General features: G+C 40.0%; 1 protein-coding gene across 1 annotated transcript in view; it reads left to right on the forward strand.

Annotated features, from left to right (window-relative positions):
* LOC126187706 (nuclear pore complex protein Nup205) overlaps positions 1 to 20,208 on the forward strand; it is a 277,609-nt gene that overhangs the window by 182,032 nt on the left and 75,369 nt on the right. The window contains exons 19-22 of the mRNA XM_049928949.1: positions 14,388 to 14,633; positions 15,737 to 15,946; positions 17,631 to 17,752; positions 17,850 to 17,993. Coding sequence (XP_049784906.1) covers positions 14,388 to 14,633; positions 15,737 to 15,946; positions 17,631 to 17,752; positions 17,850 to 17,993 — 722 coding nt within the window. The remainder of the gene's footprint in view (positions 1 to 14,387; positions 14,634 to 15,736; positions 15,947 to 17,630; positions 17,753 to 17,849; positions 17,994 to 20,208) is intronic.

Below are 20,208 nucleotides of genomic sequence, written 5' to 3' on the forward strand. Positions count from 1 at the left end.
TTTGGGCAGAGATGTCGGTCGAGGCAGAAGTGCAGAGGCAAAGATGTTGTTGAATGACAGGTGAGGTATGAGTGGCGGCAACTTGAAATTAGCGGAGATTGAGGCCTGGTGGATAACGGGAAGAGAGGATATATTGAAGAGCAAGTTCCCATCTCCGGAGTTCGGATAGGTTGGTGTTAGTAGGAAGTATCCAGATAACCTGGACGGTGTAACACTGCGCCAAGATGTGCTGGTCGTGCACCAAGGCATGTTTAGCCACAGGGTGATCCTCATTACCAACAAACACTGTCTGCCTGTGTCCATTCATGCGAATGGACAGTTTGTTGCTGGTCATTCCCACATAGAATGCATCACAGTGTAGGCAGGTCAGTTGGTAGATCACGTGGGTGCTTTCACACGTGGCTCTGCCTTTGATTGTGTACACCTTCCGGGTTACAGGACTGGAGTAGGTGGTGGTGGGAGGGTGCATGGGACAGGTTTTACACCGGGGGCGGTTACAAGGGTAGGAGCCAGAGGGTAGGGAAGGTGGTTTGGGGATTTCATAGGGATGTACTAAGAGGTTACGAAGGTTAGGTGGACGGCGGAAAGACACTCTTGGTGGAGTGGGGAGGATTTCATGAAGGATGGATCTCATTTCAGGGCAGGACTTGAGGAAGTCGTATCCCTGCTGGAGAGCCACATTCAGAATCTGATCCAGTCCCGGAAAGTATCCTGTCACAAGTGGGGCACTTTTGTGGTTCTTCTGTGGGAGGTTCTGGGTTTGAGAGGATGAGGAAGTGGCTCTGTTTATTTGCTTCTGTACCAGGTTGGGAGGGTAGTTGCGGGATGTGAAAGCTGTTGTCAGGTTGTTGGTGTAATGCTTCAGGGATTCCGGACTGGAGCAGATTCGTTTGCCACGAAGACCTAGGCTGTAGGGAAGGGACCGTTTGATGTGGAATGGGTGGCAGCTGTCGTAATGGAGGTACTGTTGCTTGTTGGTGGGTTTGATGTGGACAGACGTGTGAAGCTGGCCATTGGACAGGTGAAGGTCAACATCAAGGAAAGTGGCATGGGATTTGGAGTAGGACCAGGTGAATCTGATGGAACCAAAGGAGTTGAGGTTGGAGAGGAAATTCTGGAGTTCTTCTTCACTGTGAGTCCAGATCATGAAGATGTCATCAATAAATCTGTACCAAACTTTGGGTTGGCAGGCCTGGGTAACCAAGAAGGCTTCCTCTAAGCGACCCATGAATAGGTTGGCATACGAGGGGGCCATCCTGGTACCCATGGCTGTTCCCTTTAATTGTTGGTATGTCTGGTTTTCAAAAGTGAAGAAGTTGTGGGTCAGGATGAAGCTGGCTAAGGTAATGAGGAAAGAGGTTTTAGGTAGGGTGGCAGGTGATCGGCGTGAAAGGAAGTGCTCCATCGCAGCGAGGCCCTGGACGTGCGGGATATTTGTGTATAAGGAAGTGGCATCAATGGTTACAAGGATGGTTTCTGGGGGTAGGGATTCCAGGCGTTCGAGAAAGTGGTTGGTGTCTTTGATGAAGGATGGGAGACTGCATGTAATGGGTTGAAGGTGTTGATCTACGTAGGCAGAGATACGTTCTGTGGGGGCTTGGTAACCAGCTACAATGGGGCGGCCGGGATGATTGGGTTTGTGAATTTTAGGAAGAAGGTAGAAGGTAGGGGTGCGGGGTGTCGGTGGGGTCAGGAGGTTGATGGAGTCAGGTGAAAGGTTTTGTAGGGGGCCTAAGGTTCTGAGGATTCCTTGAAGCTCTGCCTGGACATCAGGAATGGGATTACCTTGGCAAACTTTGTATGTGGTGTTGTCTGAAAGCTGACGCAGTCCCTCAGCCACATACTCCCGACGATCAAGTACCACGGTCGTGGAACCCTTGTCCGCCGGAAGAATGACGATGGACCGGTCAACCTTCAGATCATGGATAGCCTGGGCTTCAGCAGTGGTGATGTTGGGAGTAGGATTAAGGTTTTTTAAGAAGGATTGAGAGGCAAGGCTGGAAGTCAGAAATTCCTGGAAGGTTTGGAGAGGGTGATTTTGCTACAAAACCTTTCACCTGACTCCATCAACCTCCTGACCCCACCGACACCCCGCACCCCTACCTTCTACCTTCTTCCTAAAATTCACAAGCAGCTTGTGTCTTGTATGTATGGATGGATATGTGTGTGTGTGCGAGTGTATACCTGTCCTTTTTTCCCCCTAAGGTAAGTCTTTCCGCTCCCGGGATTGGAATGACTCCTTACCCTCTCCCTTAAAACCCATATCCTTTTGTCTTTCCTTCTCCTTCCCTCTTTCCTGACGAGGCAACCGTTGGTTGCGAAAGCTAGATTTTGTGTGTATGTTTGTGTTTGTTTGTGTGTCTATCGACCTGCCAGCGCTTTTATATATATTTATTTATTTAAAAAGAAAGATGATGAGACTTACCAAACAAAAGCGCTGGCAGGTCGATAGACACACTAACATACACACAAAATCCTAGCTTTCGCAACCAACGGTTGCCTCGTCAGGAAAGAGGGAAGGAGAAGGAAAGACAAAAGGATATGGGTTTTAAGGGAGAGGGTAAGGAGTCATTCCAATCCCGGGAGCGGAAAGACTTACCTTAGGGGGAAAAAAGGACAGGTATACACTCGCACACACACACATATCCATCCACACATACATGACACTGTTCTTGGAAGTTTCGTCATGCTGCCTTCTAGTCCTTGCATGCTCCATCAGACAGCCTCTTCTCTCCCCTCATTTGTACCATTCTGTCCCTCCCCCCTCCCTACCCCATTCCAGATTGCTGCTCGTTCTACACAACACTTGCATTCTGTTCACAGCTGCTGGAGGTAGTGGTCGTGTGTGAGGTTTGCTTGATTTTGTCAATGTGTGTGTGTGTGTGTGTGTGTTTTCTTTTCTGAAGAATGCTTTAGCCGAAAGGTAAATATGTGACAGTCTTTTTGTTGTGCCTGTATGCAACTCAGTGTGTCATCATTACACTGTTAGTATTAATGTTGTTAGTTTCTAGATGGGGTACCTGGCTTCGCTCAGGGAGTTGACAGGAGTTTATGTGGTAGTTGGGATAAAAGGATAAACTTTAAAGTATGAGAGGTAAAAGTTTTGTATTCACAACATATTCAAACTGTTTACACCACTTACTTATAAACAACATTTTTCATTTTGTTATCCAGGGTATACATGTACAAATTTTTCAAATTTCCTTCTTGAGAGCAAGCTACGTATAGTTGACCTTGAGAGAAGCAGGAGCCTTTGAGATTGATGCCGCAATGTTTTAAAGTTTGTCCTTGTGTGTTGTTAATTGTAAAACTGTAGACTAATTTGCTTGGAAATTGCAGTCTTTTAAATTGGAATGGCAGTTCAGTAGAGATCAGTGGTATTCTGGGGATAAATGGTGTGTGTCCTTTGTACTTTCCTTGCAAGTCTTGTAATGTCCTGTCCATGGCTTAGAGTGATTTTTATATGTACCATTGTGCATTTGTGCCAGAAGATAATTTTAGCTTGCTTTAGAAGATCACCCCAACCAGATGCTCTTGAGATTCTACATACCAGGATTGTTTTTCAGTTAAATTCAACAGTAGTTGTAGGGCGGAATGGGCACTTTGTCATCCTCCAATAAGTGCGGCTGCTATGCCGGATGATGCCAGTGAAAGTACGATGTGTTGTTTAGCATTTTCTGCCAGCAATAGATTTATTAGAAACGTTTTCCTGGTGCTGCTTGGTGTGTCCAAGTAAATAATTCTGCCAGTGTTTTGTTGATACAGTCCAAGATCAAATTGTGAATTTCTTTTTGATTGACATTGAGGAGTGGTTTGTTGTGAGCAATATATTGAAGTAGTTCATTGATGTTGATGATGTAGCTTTCCTTTGTAATTTTGAAGTTTAGCACACTGCTAGCATCTTTTCATGGTGCTTGCATCCCAAGATGTATTGAGGTCTTGTTGTTTATTGCTAAACGTTTATATTTTAGGCGAATGAGTGTTCCATTCAAGATGTCACCATTGAATTCAGTGGTCAGTTCAGGATGAGCTTGTCTCGTTTGGCACAGTATGTTATCACTTATACTTACTTTCGTTGAGGGAGTCCAATAACTGTTTTGGATTTGGTGGGTTACTTGTCGGTAGAAATATGGTGAATGAGTCTCTCATTTGTTCAGCTAAGGCTGTGAATGACGCTTCTTGTTGTGTTAATTTCCAGTGGTTGTTTTCCAGTAGTCCTAAGCATTGACATGCTTCTCGCTGTGTATGGCATAGGTAACCATCAATGGTCCTGAGATCTGTGAAACTTTTTGGTCTATGTTTTTCATGTAGCAACATCTGGAGATAGAAACATTCGGCATCATTCAGATGTATGGTTTATAATCTGCTTCATGCACCAGTTTTCATGATTCCTTTATGATCTTCTGCTGGAATTCTTTGATTTCATTGTTGTTAGTTTTTTGTTGTTGTTTTCCTCTTATAATAGGATGGATGTCAATATATATTGAAGTTTTCACGAGTGGATCCATTTGGAACAGTTTGTGAAAAGCTGTTAATGTTGTGTTCTGAGGTGGTTCGCTTGCAATTTTTGTGGCGGTATCTTTTGTGAAGTAAACTCTCTGTCCATTCTCCAACTGTACTGCTAGATGTTGCACAGTTCGTTTGTATATGGGAGAACCAAAAATCCGCCATGCTGCTTCGTTACTGTTGATGTATTTTACAATTTGGTACACGAGAATCTTGTGAGTTCTATTTTGTTGCTTGCTGTCTCTGGCTATTTGAAGTACTACCATATCACTGCCTTTGTTCACATGCTCACATGAATATGGTACTACCCATTGATTATCTATTTCCAGTTCGTCGCTGCCTTGTATTCGTATTTTTGCTGTGAAGCCACCGTTTCTTGGATGATCGTCTTCTGTATGTGGGATAGCCATCAACTCTAGTTTGTGTGTCGTCCAAGTATGGTTTCGGTTGTTGTTGTTGTTATTGTTTTTTTTTTTTTTTTTTTTTCCACACACATCCATCACTCATACATGGTGAATTGGTGCGTAATGGGTCTCTTGGTCCGTGAATCCATGTTTTTCACAACTATGTTGTAGTTCTGGATCTTCTTGTGGATTGAGAATGTCAGGTTGGATTATTTTGTCGATAGGTGTGGGATGAATTCTTTTGGTAGATACATGAGATCGTGTGAGCGAGGCAGTCCTAGTTTTTGCCATTTGATTGTGTGCATCCAGCATCTAATGGTGGTGACTTCGATGAATCTCATTTGTTTTTGTTGTTTAACTCAGGCTATTAACATTGTGTTGATGCATCGAGGCTTGTCCATATCTTAGTTCTTTGATTTCCGGCTATGAAGAGTTGCATGTGAATGCTATGAAGAGGTCAGCTCGTCCATATTTTCTTACATAGGTCATGTCGTATGATGAGGGTAAGATTACCGTTGTTCCAGTGTCATCAATGTTTCTGACATTTGTATCAAAAGTGGATGTATTCTTCTGTGTGTAGTTTCTTCTGATTCAGTCTTACATAAATCGTCCGTTGCAATTCTATTTTTGCATACATATCTACCAGAAATTGTCGGAATAAATGGTGAGTGTTGAGAATGTGGTTGTATGTTTCTTTGTGTCTGGTAAGCATAGAACTCCTTGGAAGTGACTGTTTTTGTTTGTTTCTACATTTGTTTCAGGTTGAATTTGTTTCAAATTAACATGATATCCATCCATGTGGAAATATTAATGAGTATTGGAGGGCATCATGTGAACGGTGTATCTCTGCAGTGCATTGTAGTTCTTCTCCTCCTCATTTTACAATTATGACATGGCTTGTGTTTTCATTGAGCACGGTTACAATGTGAACTTTGTCTATCTGACGTGCATTAAATTAATTTTTGTGGTCTTCGTGTGGTCTTTTGTTAGCTTGAGTTATAACTTTCTAGTCATCAGAAATCATTCGGTGTAGTGCTGTTTTGAATATGTGGATTACTTGGCTGTATTCGCATAAGATCATCTGTACATATCAGACTACCTCTCGTCTCAATCCACTGATATTTGTGCATTGTTGATCAGTTTCTGTCTCTTCATTTCCAATGAAATACTTAAGATTTATCCTTCGATGAAAAAAAACATAATCGATTTCTTCTCTGTTAGTGTTGATCAAAGTGACTCTGAAAGAAGTCATTCGGAACTAGGTGTTATATGCTTTTACATTGTGAAGAAAATGTTTTGATTCTGGGATTTCCCAGATCATGTAATGTAAATATTCCTGTGGTGTAACTGAATTTTTTCCCATTGCAAAATTGGCAGATGTTATCCATTTTTCTGATTACAAGATGTTTGTTTTTGTTATATTTTTTGCCTGGTTATAGTGGAATGCTTCATTTGTGCAGTTGTACTGCTTACTTGTCTTTGTCCGTGCTTCTTGTAGGGTGATGTATTTGTGACTGGCTTGAGTTTCCAGTCTTTTATCGTAAGATTGTGTCGCAATTCTTGATTCGTCAATCCATTCATTTCATTGTTCTTTGGTTTTCTGCTTCTCACAGTGTTCATCCTAATTCTTTGGGAACTTAAATGTGCTTTGAGCTCTTTGTCTGTTTCGCTTTTTTGTTGTTCTTTTTGTTTTCGCTGTTTTGCTTCAGAGCTAGTAAGATCTCCTCTTTTACGATTGGCCATTGTCTAAAATATAAATCAAATCAACTTTTTTTTAACAATTGCACTAAGTACACTTTACACACTTTTCACACTCTATTTATAGTTAGACACTTCACTCTTTGTTTTTATTCAGCCCCACCCCCTCCTCAGTTCCTCCCTTTGCCACTGATGAGAAACTAACATTTCAACCCGCAATGGGTCTTGCTTTATATACTCCTACCAATGGGTTGCCCCACCAGTGGTGAATTCCAGGACATACCAAAATGTCTTTGAATGGCCCACAGTATTCCAGAACATTCCACAACATTCAAGAGTTTTCTGGAATGTTCCACGATGGTCTGGGTTGTTCTGGATGTTTCCAAACGTTCTGGAATCTTCCCAATTATTCCCCAACATCCTGGACCATTGTGTAACATTCTGGAAAGTTGTGGAATGCTCTTGAATATTCTCGAATGTTCTGAAATGTAGTAGAAATTTCTAGAAGTCAAAACTTCCCAGCCCTTATACACTACTGCTCATTAAAATTGCTACTCCAAGAAGAAATGCAGATGATAAATGGGTATTCATTGGCCAAATATATTATACTAGAACTGACATGTGATTACATTTTCACGCAATTTGGGTGCATAGATCCTGAGAAATCAGTACCCAGAACAACCACCTCTGGCCGTAATAACGGCCTTGATATGCCTGGGCATTGACTCAAACAGAGCTTGGATGGCATGTAAAGGTACAGCTGCCCATGCAGCTTCAACACAGTACCACAGCTCATCAAGAGTAGTGACTGGCCTATTGTGTTGAGCCAGTTGCTCGGCCACCATTGACCAGACGTTTTCAGTTGGTGAGAGATCTGGAGAATGTGCTGGCCAGGGCAGCAGTCGAACATTTTCTATATCCAGAAAGGCCCGTACAGGATCTGCAACATGCAGTCATGCATTATCCTGCTGAAATGAAGGGTTTCGCAGGGATCGGATGAAGGGTAGAGCCACGAGTCGTAACACATCTGAAATGTAATGTCCACTGTTCAAAGTGCCGTCAGTGCGAACAAGAGGTGACCGAGACGTGTAACCAATGGCACCCCATACCATCACGTCGGGTGATACGCCAGTATGGCGATGACAAATACATGCTTCCAATGTGCATTCACTCTGATGTCGCCAAACATGGATGTGACCATAATGATGCTGTAAACAGAACATGGATTCATCAGAAAAAATGACGTTTTGCCATTCATGCACCCAGGTTCGTCGTTGAGTACACCATCACAGGTGCTCCTGTCTGTGATGCAGCATCAAGGGTAACCACAGCCATGGTCTCTGAGCTGATAGTCCATGCTGTTGCAAACATCGTCAAACTGTTCGTGCAGATGGTTGTTGTCTTGCAAACGTCCCCATCTGTTGACTCAGGGATTGAGACGTGGCTGTGCGATCCGTTACAGCCATGAGGATAAGATGCCTGTCATCTCGACTGCTAGTGCTACGAGGTTGTTGGAATCCAGCACAGCGTTCCGTATTACCCTCCTGAACCCACTGATTCCATATTCTGCTAACAGTCATTGGATCTTGACCAATTCGAGCAGCAATGTCGCGATACGATAAACCGCAATCGCGATAAGCTACAATCCGACCTTTATCAAAGTTGGAAACGTGACGAGGCATCACAACAACGTTACACCAGGCACAAAGATGTAAACTCAATTTTTTTCCAATTGTTGGAACTCCGAAAGAATGACTTACTTGAGTTTAAAGATTGGTTAGAATATCGGGTTACAAGTGGACGCCCCACGATATTCAAAACGAAATCATTGATTTACTTGGAAAGTCTGTGTTGCAAAAGGTATTGGCTTCAGTCAAGAAGACTGAACATGTATTATGGTTGACGAAACAAGTGATTCTTCGATTCATGAACAAGTGTCATGTTGTATTCATACTGTCGATGATTCCTTAATCATCAACGAAGACTTTATTGGCTTATACGAGACCCCCAACACTGAATCACAAACTCTGTTTAGTAATTTAAAAGATGTTTTTGCTTGTCTTGATTTGTCAATGGATAACGTAAGAGGATGATGCTTTTATGGTGCCTCGAATATGAGAGTTAAGGTCAAAGGACTAAAAAAGTTAGTTTTGGATATACAACCAAAAGCATGTTATGTGCACTGCACTGCTCACAGTGTAGACTCGGCAGTTGTAGACAGTCTCAACCATCTTACGTCTATTATATTATGGCTTTAGCCAAGGACTTAATAAACTCCGTAAGGGAATCCAACAAAAGGATGGGACTTTTCAGAAGCATACACTGTGAGAGCGCCAACGACCAAGCTGGTCTACAACGCCTTTGCCCAACTCAATGGACTATGCAAGCTTCTAGTATCTTAAGAATATTGAAAAACTTTGAAGAACTTCTACAGTTTTTTGAAACATTTTCTGCAGAGGACAAAACAGGCAGGTTACAAATGTGCAGGCTACCTTGAGTCAATGTTACAGTTCAAGACTTATTTCTTTTTACATCTTTATCACCATGCAATTAACCCAGTAGAGGATGTCAGTGAAAAAAATTCAATGCCCTCATGTAAGTGTTGCTGATCTGGAAAAAATGTACGAGAGCTTGGTTTGTATATTGAATGGAAGGCGTGATGCTTTTGGGAATTGTGTTTAAAAGAAAATCTTCACAAGTTGATGACCCTTCGCTTCCTCAGAATTGAAGTATACCAAAGAAGTATGAAAACGATGAAGCCAGCTCATCGCACACTGTCAAAACCCCAAAGGTATACTGCAAAACTATTTACATTGAAGTTTGTGAAACGGTGCAATCTTGCATTACTGAGCGATTTGCTTCAACTGGACTTGCACAGGTCATTGCAGTTCAACAAAAGTGCTTGCTCTTAGTAGACAGAGGTGAAACAAATTTGGAAATAAGAACTACATTACACAAGAGGCTGCAGTTGGAGAAATGTTATGTGAAGTAGTGAAGTGCATTAAGCTTCTCACAGTAGTTCCAATCATGACAGCAACAGCAGAACGGTCATTTAGCGCCCTTAGACGTCTGAAGTCATACCTCATCATCAACAGTGGGACAGAAACGATTGAACAACTTGGCTGTTCTTCATGGCCACCGAGATGTTTTGGATGAAGTGGATATCTGACCAGTCATCAGCGACTTCATATTCAGTAATCCAGTCAGACGGTCAACATTTGCACCTTTCTAAAGACACTGTAGCCCTAATAATGGCATTTAGAGCAATATTAAAATTCTTTATAAAATAGAGAATTAAATACACACATGACGTTAAATTTTCAGTTTTGAAATATAGTACTAGTTTAATACGGTATTACTATAGTACTGTATTAGTTATTTTCAAATACTTAAATATTTTTAGGGTGTAAGACCCAATTAAAAGCCGCTATTTACATACTTTTTGACTGACAATATTGGGCATACTGTATTAACTTTATTAACTGTGTTAAAGCATCAACTTTGAGATATTGTTTTTATTTAATGAACCCTGAGCCTTATTCAAAGTAAGCTTAAATTAGCTATTTCACTTATTAATCAAACTGCTATTACTGTGCGACAGCAATATTTTATGTTTTATTCTTTTAATGATTTAATGTAATTTGTCTTTTCAAAGCTATATGTTTAATGCTGTGTAATAGTCTGTAAGCATGATTATTACTCTAAATTAAATTTGCTTTTTACGTAAGTACTGTATGTGTTTATATTTTGTTTCTTTTTTTGAAGCCAAAAAATGTGTTGGGCTTTTGTCGAGTTTCCCGGAGTGTCGAGTTACCGAGAGTCCAGTTTTTGAAGTATTAATGTTGATCATATGACTATAAAATGCTTATAAAACTAAAACTCACTGTTTTTCATCTAAAATGTAGAAAATTTCCCAGGGCAAGATGCCAGTAATCCCCCCTCCCCGACACGCCACAATATTTATTATAATTCGGCACCCCGTCTCTGACAGCAATATAGGCTTCAGTGATTAGACCAGATAGATGTGCATTTTGTTTATCATAAGATGCTATTTCATTAAACCCTTTAATCAAAGCATTTCTTTCTGTGCTGGTTGTAATTACGAAACATTTCAAGTGTGAACACTTAAAGTCAACACCGATGTTGTGACTCTTAGCTCGAATGGATTTTGAAATGCCTGCAGCTCAACTATTAACCGTCCTCTTATTTGAACTGGTTCCCGATTTTCCAGTGGAATTTTTATCATAACTACTGCTTGACATTGTTCAGATTTTAAAACGCTGTTTCAACACTCACCTACAGGACAATTAACAGTGCACTGACAGTATTATTCCAAGACTATGTTTACACTAATGAAGAAATTAACATAAATTTACATTAATTTCTTCTGTATCAGCATTTCTTCGCGGTAACTACTCTTTTCTTCAGTCCATTTTAGTTTTTTGCATCTTTCATTGTCTTACCTGCCTATTTTACACCACTCCTGTCCCACCTTGGTTACGTACAATGCATTTAGCTTTTCACTGTTATTAACTCATACATGAAGTTTGAGCAGTAATCTCTACCTTCCATATTACCCTGTCTTCCACCTTTAAGCTCTCGGGTTTTCAAATCTTGCCCAATGTAGTCTCCAACAATGTCTTTCCTTCTCATTCCGTGTGGTAAGTCTCCCCTGAACCATGGTTCTGGGTGACTTTCCAGAAATCTACTCCTTTTCCTAGACCTCTCCGGTCCTTTCTCTTCATCCCTCTTCCCTACACTTCAACCCTTCTGTCCAAAGGAGGAGCAACTGGCTCTGAAAGCTTGCCTAATTACAACCTTCTTTTATGTGTGTCACTGTTTGGTGAGTAGATTTTGTTTTTTATCTGTCCAATTGAATTATTACTACTGTACACAAGTACAATATGAACGAAGCCCACAAGAATAACAGAAGGTACAAATCTCTCTGAGCAGATCACAAACACAACTGAATGACATGTAAGCAAACTTGTGGTGGGCACTGGACATCAGGCACTTCTTGAATGACGTAGGTAATATCTTAGTCAGTGGCTCCAAAAGTGTGGGATGTTTGAGCACATTGTAGTATTTTGCCTGTGGCAGGAAAACTATGTTTCCAGACACTAGTTCCAATACTAAGATAAACAATCTTGGTCCTACTACTAGGGGGGGATTTATTTCTAGAAAGCATATACTTTATTGTTTTCAAATACAACCTTAATCTCCTTCGAAGTACTCTCAATTAGCATTAATACACTTGTCCAAACATTCATTCCAGTGTTTGAAACACCTTTTAAATTCGTCCTCTTTGATACCAGCTAGCACTTTCATGACATTGCGTTTTACGTCTTCCACATCCGCAAAACGCTTCCCTCTCAAGTCTCTCTTCATCCTCGGGAATAGGAAGAAGTCGGAGGGTGCTAAACCTGGCGAATAGGGTGCGTGAGTCAAGGTAGTCGTCTTCGTTGAGGCCAAAAACTGGCAATCGCTGAGAGCCATGTGTGTGGGAGTGTTGTCGTGATGCAGGAACCACACGCCAGAATCCCACAAAACCAGGTGTTTTCATGACAAACTTCTGCAAAGTCGTTTCATAACGTCCAAGTAGAATTGTTGGTTTACTGTCTGGTATTCAGGGACAAATTCAGAGTGTACATTCCCTTTAATGTCAAAAAAACAGATCAACTTCGATTTCACTTGTCAAGCTTTTTTTGGTCGAGGTGAGCCAGGTGACTTCCATTGTGATGACTGTTGTTTACTTTCTGGATCGTACCCATAGCACCATGACTCATCACCTGTAATGATTTTGTTGAAAAAATGTGGATCATCTTTGAATGCGTCCTTCATTTCGAGACAGGCTTGAACGCGACAATCCCTTTGATCTCCGGTAAGAAGCTTCGGCACGAATTTTGCTGGCAGTCTTCGCATCCCCAAATCGATGGTCAAGATGTGCTGAATTGAGTTCCAGGACAACCTGAACAAGTTCTTAAGTTGGTCGATTGTCCTGCGTTGATCTTCACTGATGAGATCACGGATTTTGTCGATGTTGTCTTCGCTTCGAGCAATTAAAGGTCAACTGGAACGGGGCTGATCTTCAACCACCATTTCTCCCTTTTTAAACTGAGAAAACCATTCGTACACTTGCATTTTACTAAGAGCATGGTCTTTGTAGGCTGTCTGAATCATCGCAACAGTTTCTGCTGCTTTTCTTGCCGAGCAAGAAACAAAACTTCACTGCCGCACGTTGTTCGTAAGAACTAGCCATTTTCTCGTGTCACGTCTACACTGTACGCACACACAAAGAACTGCCAGAGAAACCACACTTCTCACTGTTGGGTGACACCGCGTGGCAGAATGACTCAACAGAGCTCCTACTACAACCCTCTTTGCGGCACAACCTGCTACTATAAGTACACGATGTGCAGCATTACGATTCTGGTTACTTTTGGGTCCCCCTTTGTATATGTCCTCTATATCTGTAAAGGGAATTCAGTTACACCCTATATATTCAGCTATGAAATTCGTCATAAGTATTCCATACCTACAACGTTAGAGCAAAAAATTACTTTTATTACCCAATATTAAAGCTGTCAGTGCTTCAAAAAGGAGTTCAGGATGCAGCAACAAAAATTTCGGTTGCACAATAAAATAAAATGTCTGAGAAGTAGCGAAGCAAGTTTTAAATATAACCTAAAGTCATGTCTCCTGGACAACTCCTTTCTATTGCGTGGACAAATTTCTATTTAAAAAGTGGAAGGCTATGGAACAACTAGTTTTTAAGTGTAGTTGCATGAGTAGGACAAAAAATAACCTGTTCATTAATGTTAACACAAATCAGGAATACATATCCTGTAAACTAATCCCAAGTAATTTTAATCAAAGAATCATGCAACTGATGTGTTGAACATGTAACTATCTTACTAATTATCTATCTATATGTTTGTGTTAATGAGGTTATTTGTAATGACTGATCTGTCCTATTCCACGGCAGCATCTACTGGACATGAGAATCCCAGTTATTTACACACAAGTTTTATATGTCATATTCATGATGAGTGCTATGATATTGAAATGTTGTTTGAAGAACATTTAAACAAGTTGCTAAAAGTATGTTTACATGGTTGCCATTGCAACTATATGTTTGATTGGTTGTTTGTGGTTAACAGTTAATTTAGAACATATGAGGAATTGTTCTGAGGACACACACAAAAGAAAAACTGCACTCTTTATTTGAAACAATGAATTGGGAGGAGCAGATTTGAAATCTCCATCTGTATTATCCAAATTTAGGTTTTCCATTGTTTCTCTGGAACAGTTAAGAGATGATTCGTAAGGAAAAGACGTAGCTAATTTCTTTCTCCATCATTTACCTATCTGTGCTTATCCTTTGTCTCTAATTAGTTCATTGTAAGAGGTATCTTTCTTCCTCCATTTCTTCTTTCTGCTGACAGATGACTTTTTTCTATAGGTCATTGTCAGTGTTTTTTCTGATTATTTTTGTCTGTTTTGAGCTCGAGCTCCATCTCTAATGACCTTTTCATTGACAAGAGATTAAACTCTAATCTTCCTTTTCCTTTGAAAAATTTATGCTGGCAAATAGACTAACAGCAAATGTGTCGAGAAGAAATTATATTTTGCTACAAATATTACTTAAACGAATATCAGGTTAAAAAGCATAATAGTTGGTCATATTTAGACCATGAAGCCCATTTGTTCTATTTGATTTATTTACTAAGCTTAACTTATATTTGTTGCCTGTGACATGACATCATAATTGTATTACAGGTGTGAAGGGAACGCCACGCACATGCCTTCATGTGATGTTATCTATCATGGATGCTGCTGTAACATCAAAAACTACATTGTACATGGTACCACCTCATCCAAGCTTACTGGAAACCTGTTACAGTATGCTTTATTACCTGTGTGCCAACAACAACACCAGGGAACCTGTGCTGAACTACCTGCGCACCTGCAGCAATTTTTTGGCTCGGCATCTTGCAGCTGTTCGTTTTGGTCCAGAATACAGTTGTAAGTGTCTTACTTTTAGACATGTATCCATGTAATAACTGTAACATATATTTTATTTATGTAAACATGTTGGATTTTATTCTGATAGTCTAGTTGTACAGGGGATGCAGCTGATTGTGAATTGATTACCAAGAAGTTGTAAAGAAATTTCTAGAATTTGTTTGCCCTTATCATTCATGGCTGTGATAAAGAGTGGTCTTAACAACAGCATGTTTTGAAAGAGGACTTCTGCGGTCCCCGTCCTCAGTGTTGGATTGCAGTACTTTCCAGTATCACATGAAAACTGCCAAATAAGAGTAAAAATCTGACATTACATTATATGGATATCACAAGTACAGTGTTTAGTAGGTTTTGTGCAACAGACATAAAAAACTATTAGCTAGCAATGCTGTGTCACTTGTTTTTTAGAGACACTAAAGGAACTTAGTTTTGAATTTTATGGATTATAAAATTACAGTTGTGAAATCTAATGTGAGATATTTTTAAAATAATGAAATAAATTTGGCAAGACATCTGTATTGAGCCTCTTAATCTAACTGTTGATGTTGAGCTGTTGCTTGACAATCTTCCACAGCACTCTGTCAGGAAAACAAAAGAATTGTTGCATCATTTGAAACAGATAGTACTGAATAATGAAAGTGTAGCCAAAGTAAAGCTACAAGAGGTATCTCACTCTTGAAGCACATGCTTGAAAAATACAAAGATTGTCATGAGCTGGCTGCAGTATGAGGCAGCAGAATTTTATGCAGAGATAAGTTTTCAGCTAGTCAAGATACCAGCCAGTGGGGCTCTTAGGCCTGCTGCTGGATCACATTTTGTGTTTTCCACGATATTTCCTCGGGGCAACTGCTAGACATTATTGGATTGTATCTGCTGGTTACTGCTGGCAAGTAGCAGTAATTGTGAGATATTTTAACTGATTAAATCTGGAGAGTGTTTGTGTAAAGAAGTTATATTAAGGTATAGTTTAAATTTTTTGTAATATTCCTTAAAGTTTACTGTATTTTATTCATAGCCTTATAAAGGCTACATTTCAGAAAGCCCTCGTTCAGAAACACTAGTGAATTATTATGAATTTTGTATTTCTCATTATTTTTTTATAGCATCAGAGCTGAATCAAGTAGCATGGCTACTGAAAATAATAGCTATTGAATTAAGAGAGACAGCAGCAAGCAAGCAGATTCCTCACCTTACCAGTCTGGTTGACCTACTAGTTCGTGAGCCAAGTAGCCCTCAAGAAAGCACACAGGAGCCTGTGAGAACATACAAGCTAATTGAAAATGAGCAATACCTCTTCAGGCCCAAAGGACTTGGTATGTAAATACTGTGTAATGCATTAAGTCACTGGTGAAGACTGACAAATTTTATTGTGGTTACTTCACTGTGATCTATTTATTATTTTAATTTTATTTTTCAGTTTTATTTAATTGCTTTGAACAAAATATAAAATTGTTGTAGACAGTCGCTTTGGACCCCCTCCCATGCCTGAGAAACAAAGCTTTGGTTTTATGAACTATGGTAACTATATAGAATGTATTTGGAGACATTAATTCATTTTGTAGTGAGGAATACTTGTTTTATGACAAATAAGTTATTTTCAGAAGTTTAGTAATGGTTAGTATATGCTAGAAGACAGTACCGCACATTGATTGCGTACTTAATCCCAGATGAGAGCACTACAGCTACATTGGCACTCTCTCGAAGGAAAAAAGTAGAATGACCAGTCTCTGAACTGAAATACTAATTTAGCCCTTTTCATGTGGAAGGACAAGGCAGGAAGTTCATCCAGTTCACCAGGCATACGGAAGTTCTGTATGTTACCATAAAAGTGTCTTGGTATTTATACCATGTCATTACTTCTGTGAACTTCAACCAGCATCTTGGCTCCTCTTATGGTGTATTCTTTTGACAGATAGGTCCATTTGCATTGGACTCTTGAAAACACCCTTTTTATTAATAAAATTCTCTTTTATTGGCTATTTTAAATGTTTACATATCCTAAGGACGTTTCCAGCTCTCTAAACTGTGTTGGTATTTGCATTTTCTTAGACTGCAACTTGCAGCATGCATCATGGCAGATGTCAACCTTTCTATAGCCACACTGCTCGAAACTGGATCAGGACTGACTGACAAAGTGAAATATAAATAACAATAAAACAGAACAGTAAGAGGGACAGGCGTCGTGCAAGGAAAAACTTCTCTAAACTCTTAATTATGAGTTAGAATGTGTAGAGGACTATATAGAATTCAGAAAGGTCTTGTTCACAGACTCTTGTGATTTATGCCTAAAGATGACCCTACCAAAGTGCTGATATGGATGTTAATTGCCTTAGTGTGTGTCATCGAAGAAAACCTTTACTTTATATTCAGGAAAAGCTTAACTGGAGTAGAATATAAGTCTGCATATATCATCTGGGAAATCCATAAATAAGAGTATAGGTTGCTGATGAGACACTAATGTAAAATAAATTACTCTAAAAATAGAATGGACTGAGAAACACTGGGAGTAGAAAACAGTGGGTGTTGCCATTTTGAAACTGCAGTGAAGACATTGTAAGATGCCATGATGGTTGAAGTTCACAGAAGCAGGCACTAATGTGTCCATGCTCCAACCTCCAGTTATCATCAGTGTATCTTAGGTTGGTAATATGCTGTGTTGTGCTGTGCTATTTTTGACATACAATAATAATTGAATATTCCTGGAAGGTACAATACATAAAATAAAGAAAGCGAAACCACTTGGGTATAGCAGAATGATGTGTGGAGCATTATACACATAACAGAAAAGCTAGTGTGAATACATTTTCCTGTTGTGTGTTTCTGTGCTCCACACATCAGTCCACTATAAACGAGTAGTTGCCTTTCCCTTATTTTACGTAATCTTTGACATATTGATTTTACGTTTAATGCATGTATCAAATGTGCTAAAAAATTTGATATTTCCAGTACTTTTGAATTACATCATACAGCCTTCAGTTTTACAATTTTTTATTGTAGGTATCACGCAGAAGCCTAAAAGTCGTCAGACGTTACTGGTACTGCTCCATTTTCTTGATTTCCAAGTGCCAGGAATATCACAGCCAGCGTGGGAATTTTTTGAACCTGCACAGATATCACAGGTAAAATTCCTACAAATAAAAAAGAGGGAATTTTTCTGTATTAATTTCAGCAATGTCTTTTCCATTAAAGTATTCTTTTATTTATCTCCCATAACAGCTAATTACAAAGTGTCAGATATCATCAGTTAATGGAAATCTTGTGGATGTGAAAAAGTTGCACAAAAGGTTAATGGAACAATTGCAAATACTTCAAAATACATCAAACACAGCACAGCGACCACTTGTCATGGGAGAAATACAGGTAGGAAAAATCTTTTTTGATTTTTAACGGATCTTATCACATCATTCATCTGCATTTCCTTAATTGTAAAACAGCAAAGGAAGGCATGAAGCTGAAAGGCAAAGGTCCCGAGTCCGAGTCTTGGTCCGGCACACAGTTTTAATCTGCCAAGAAATTTCAATGTTTTGTTTATTTATTAACTTATTTAGTTTGTTTCCTTCGCTGTACACACAATTTATGTAGCTTGTGTGTGTGTGTGTGTGTGTGTGTGTGTGTGTGTGTGAGAGAGAGAGAGAGAGAGAGAGAGAGAGAGAGAGACACTGTGCTGCCTCTAATAGGCACGTGTTTCTTTTTTCTCCACGCTCACACAAGCATTGTGACCAACTCGAAATCTCTACATTGTTAGTGTTTAGAATCGAGGAGATCGCAGGAGCGAAGAACTGCGATGTTATCCGTACGTCTGGGTAGGGTTACCCATTAATACGGGCGCATCTGGGTGATAGAAGTGGTCGAAAAGTTCGACAGAGTCAAGCTTGAAAGAAGAGCGGTGTGAAGGGCAGAGGGGAAAAAACCTCTGCGACAGTGTCAGGTTGGGTAGTAAGGGCAGTAGGGGTTTCTTGTTATCTGCGATAGATCGTGCAAGGTAAGGTTATGTTAGCAGTTGGGTATCATGCATCACTACCGTAGAAGCAATGGCAGATTGTCATGGAATGATCAGTCCTGTCGAGGAGGTGAGCGCTGCTGCTGCTGGGCCAACAATGTCTCCTGGGCCAGCTGCTGCTGCTGCTGCTGCTGCTGCTCCTGTAACATAGCCATGTCATTTTAGGTTTGTCAGTTCGATGGTCCTCAAAGGAACTGGCAGTGTGATATGTGTTGGGAATTTGTTTGTGTGTCGTGTGTGGCTTCCCTGCGATTGATAGTTCTCATTGCAGAGGCTCAGCTAGCAAGCTAGTCAGTGGCTTATGTGCAGGAGCTCACCCCATTGTGTCATTTGCATAGTTACGAAGGTGCCGTAGATGGTTAGTCCCTAAGGAATGTCTTTGGGTGCTTGTGTTCCCATCTATGGTTGTGATCGTAGTTGCCCAGGTGTAGGATGTGAGGATTGTTCGAGTGACTTGATTTCTTGTACAGTCGTGTGGCGAGTTTTTTGAATACCTGCTGGAGAGTCTCCAGTCAGTATTCTCGCTGAAGGTCCGCTGTCCGTGTGTATCGGGGAGCATTGCTTATGATACGTAATACCTTGTTCTGTATTTTCTGAGGGCGGTCCAGGTGTGTGGATGCTGCGTATCCCCAGACAGGAGCTGTGTATGTCATCAGCGGTCTAATCAGTGTCATGTATAATGTCCTAGACACCCTCCTATTCATTGTGCCATTCCTGTTGAGCATACTTGTATGACATGTGATACATCTGTGATAGTTTTCCTGCCGTTAATGATGGTTCAGAACCAGAACTGGTAGCAAAATAAAATAATACTATTACAGATAGCAAAGTGTTACGTATTTTATAAAAATTTGTACATGCTGTTGGCCCTTGCCTAAGCAAGATGTTCACTAAGCTTCATTATTCATAGTATACTTTACCGATTGCTGATGACAATAATATTTTTAGTTCATATGGAAACATTTTACTTAAATAAATATTCATAATTTATGATACTGTGAACTATGTTTGTGTTAAAATTCAAACCTGCTAATAATTGTTTGCTTGAAGTTTGACATACAATAGCTTATTTTAAAAACCCCTCCCCTTCCATCATTCAAAGAAACATTTTACTTTGTCCAAAAGTTAATATTTCGAAAGTAATTTGTATTGAAAATTTTTGTCTTGTAGAATGTCCCATTCTTAAAATGGAATACTTTCCGAAATACAGTGTTACAGCTTTGTTGCCCCAATTATTCTATTTCCAAAAGCATATACTAAAATAAAAGGTTAGTTTCTTGTAACAATGAATATAATCAATTTTTCCCAATATAATGTAATTTGATAGACGAAAAATCTACTCACCTAGTAGCTGCAGAAGAACTCTCATATAAAAAAAGGTTTTACTTATGTAAGCTTTCGGAACCAATGGCTCCTTCTTCCAGCGGAAGGAGAAGGGAAAGGAACTGGAGAGCTTTAGGAAAAGGGGTGGACTTTGGAAAAGTTGCCCAGAACCCCGGGTCAGGGGAGACTTAACGCATGGGATGAGAAGGAAAGGCTGATTGTTGGGTACAGCACTGGATGAGCCAGATACGT

This window comes from Schistocerca cancellata, chromosome 5 (assembly GCF_023864275.1).
Source record: "Schistocerca cancellata isolate TAMUIC-IGC-003103 chromosome 5, iqSchCanc2.1, whole genome shotgun sequence".
NCBI classification, from domain to species: Eukaryota; Metazoa; Arthropoda; class Insecta; order Orthoptera; family Acrididae; genus Schistocerca; species Schistocerca cancellata.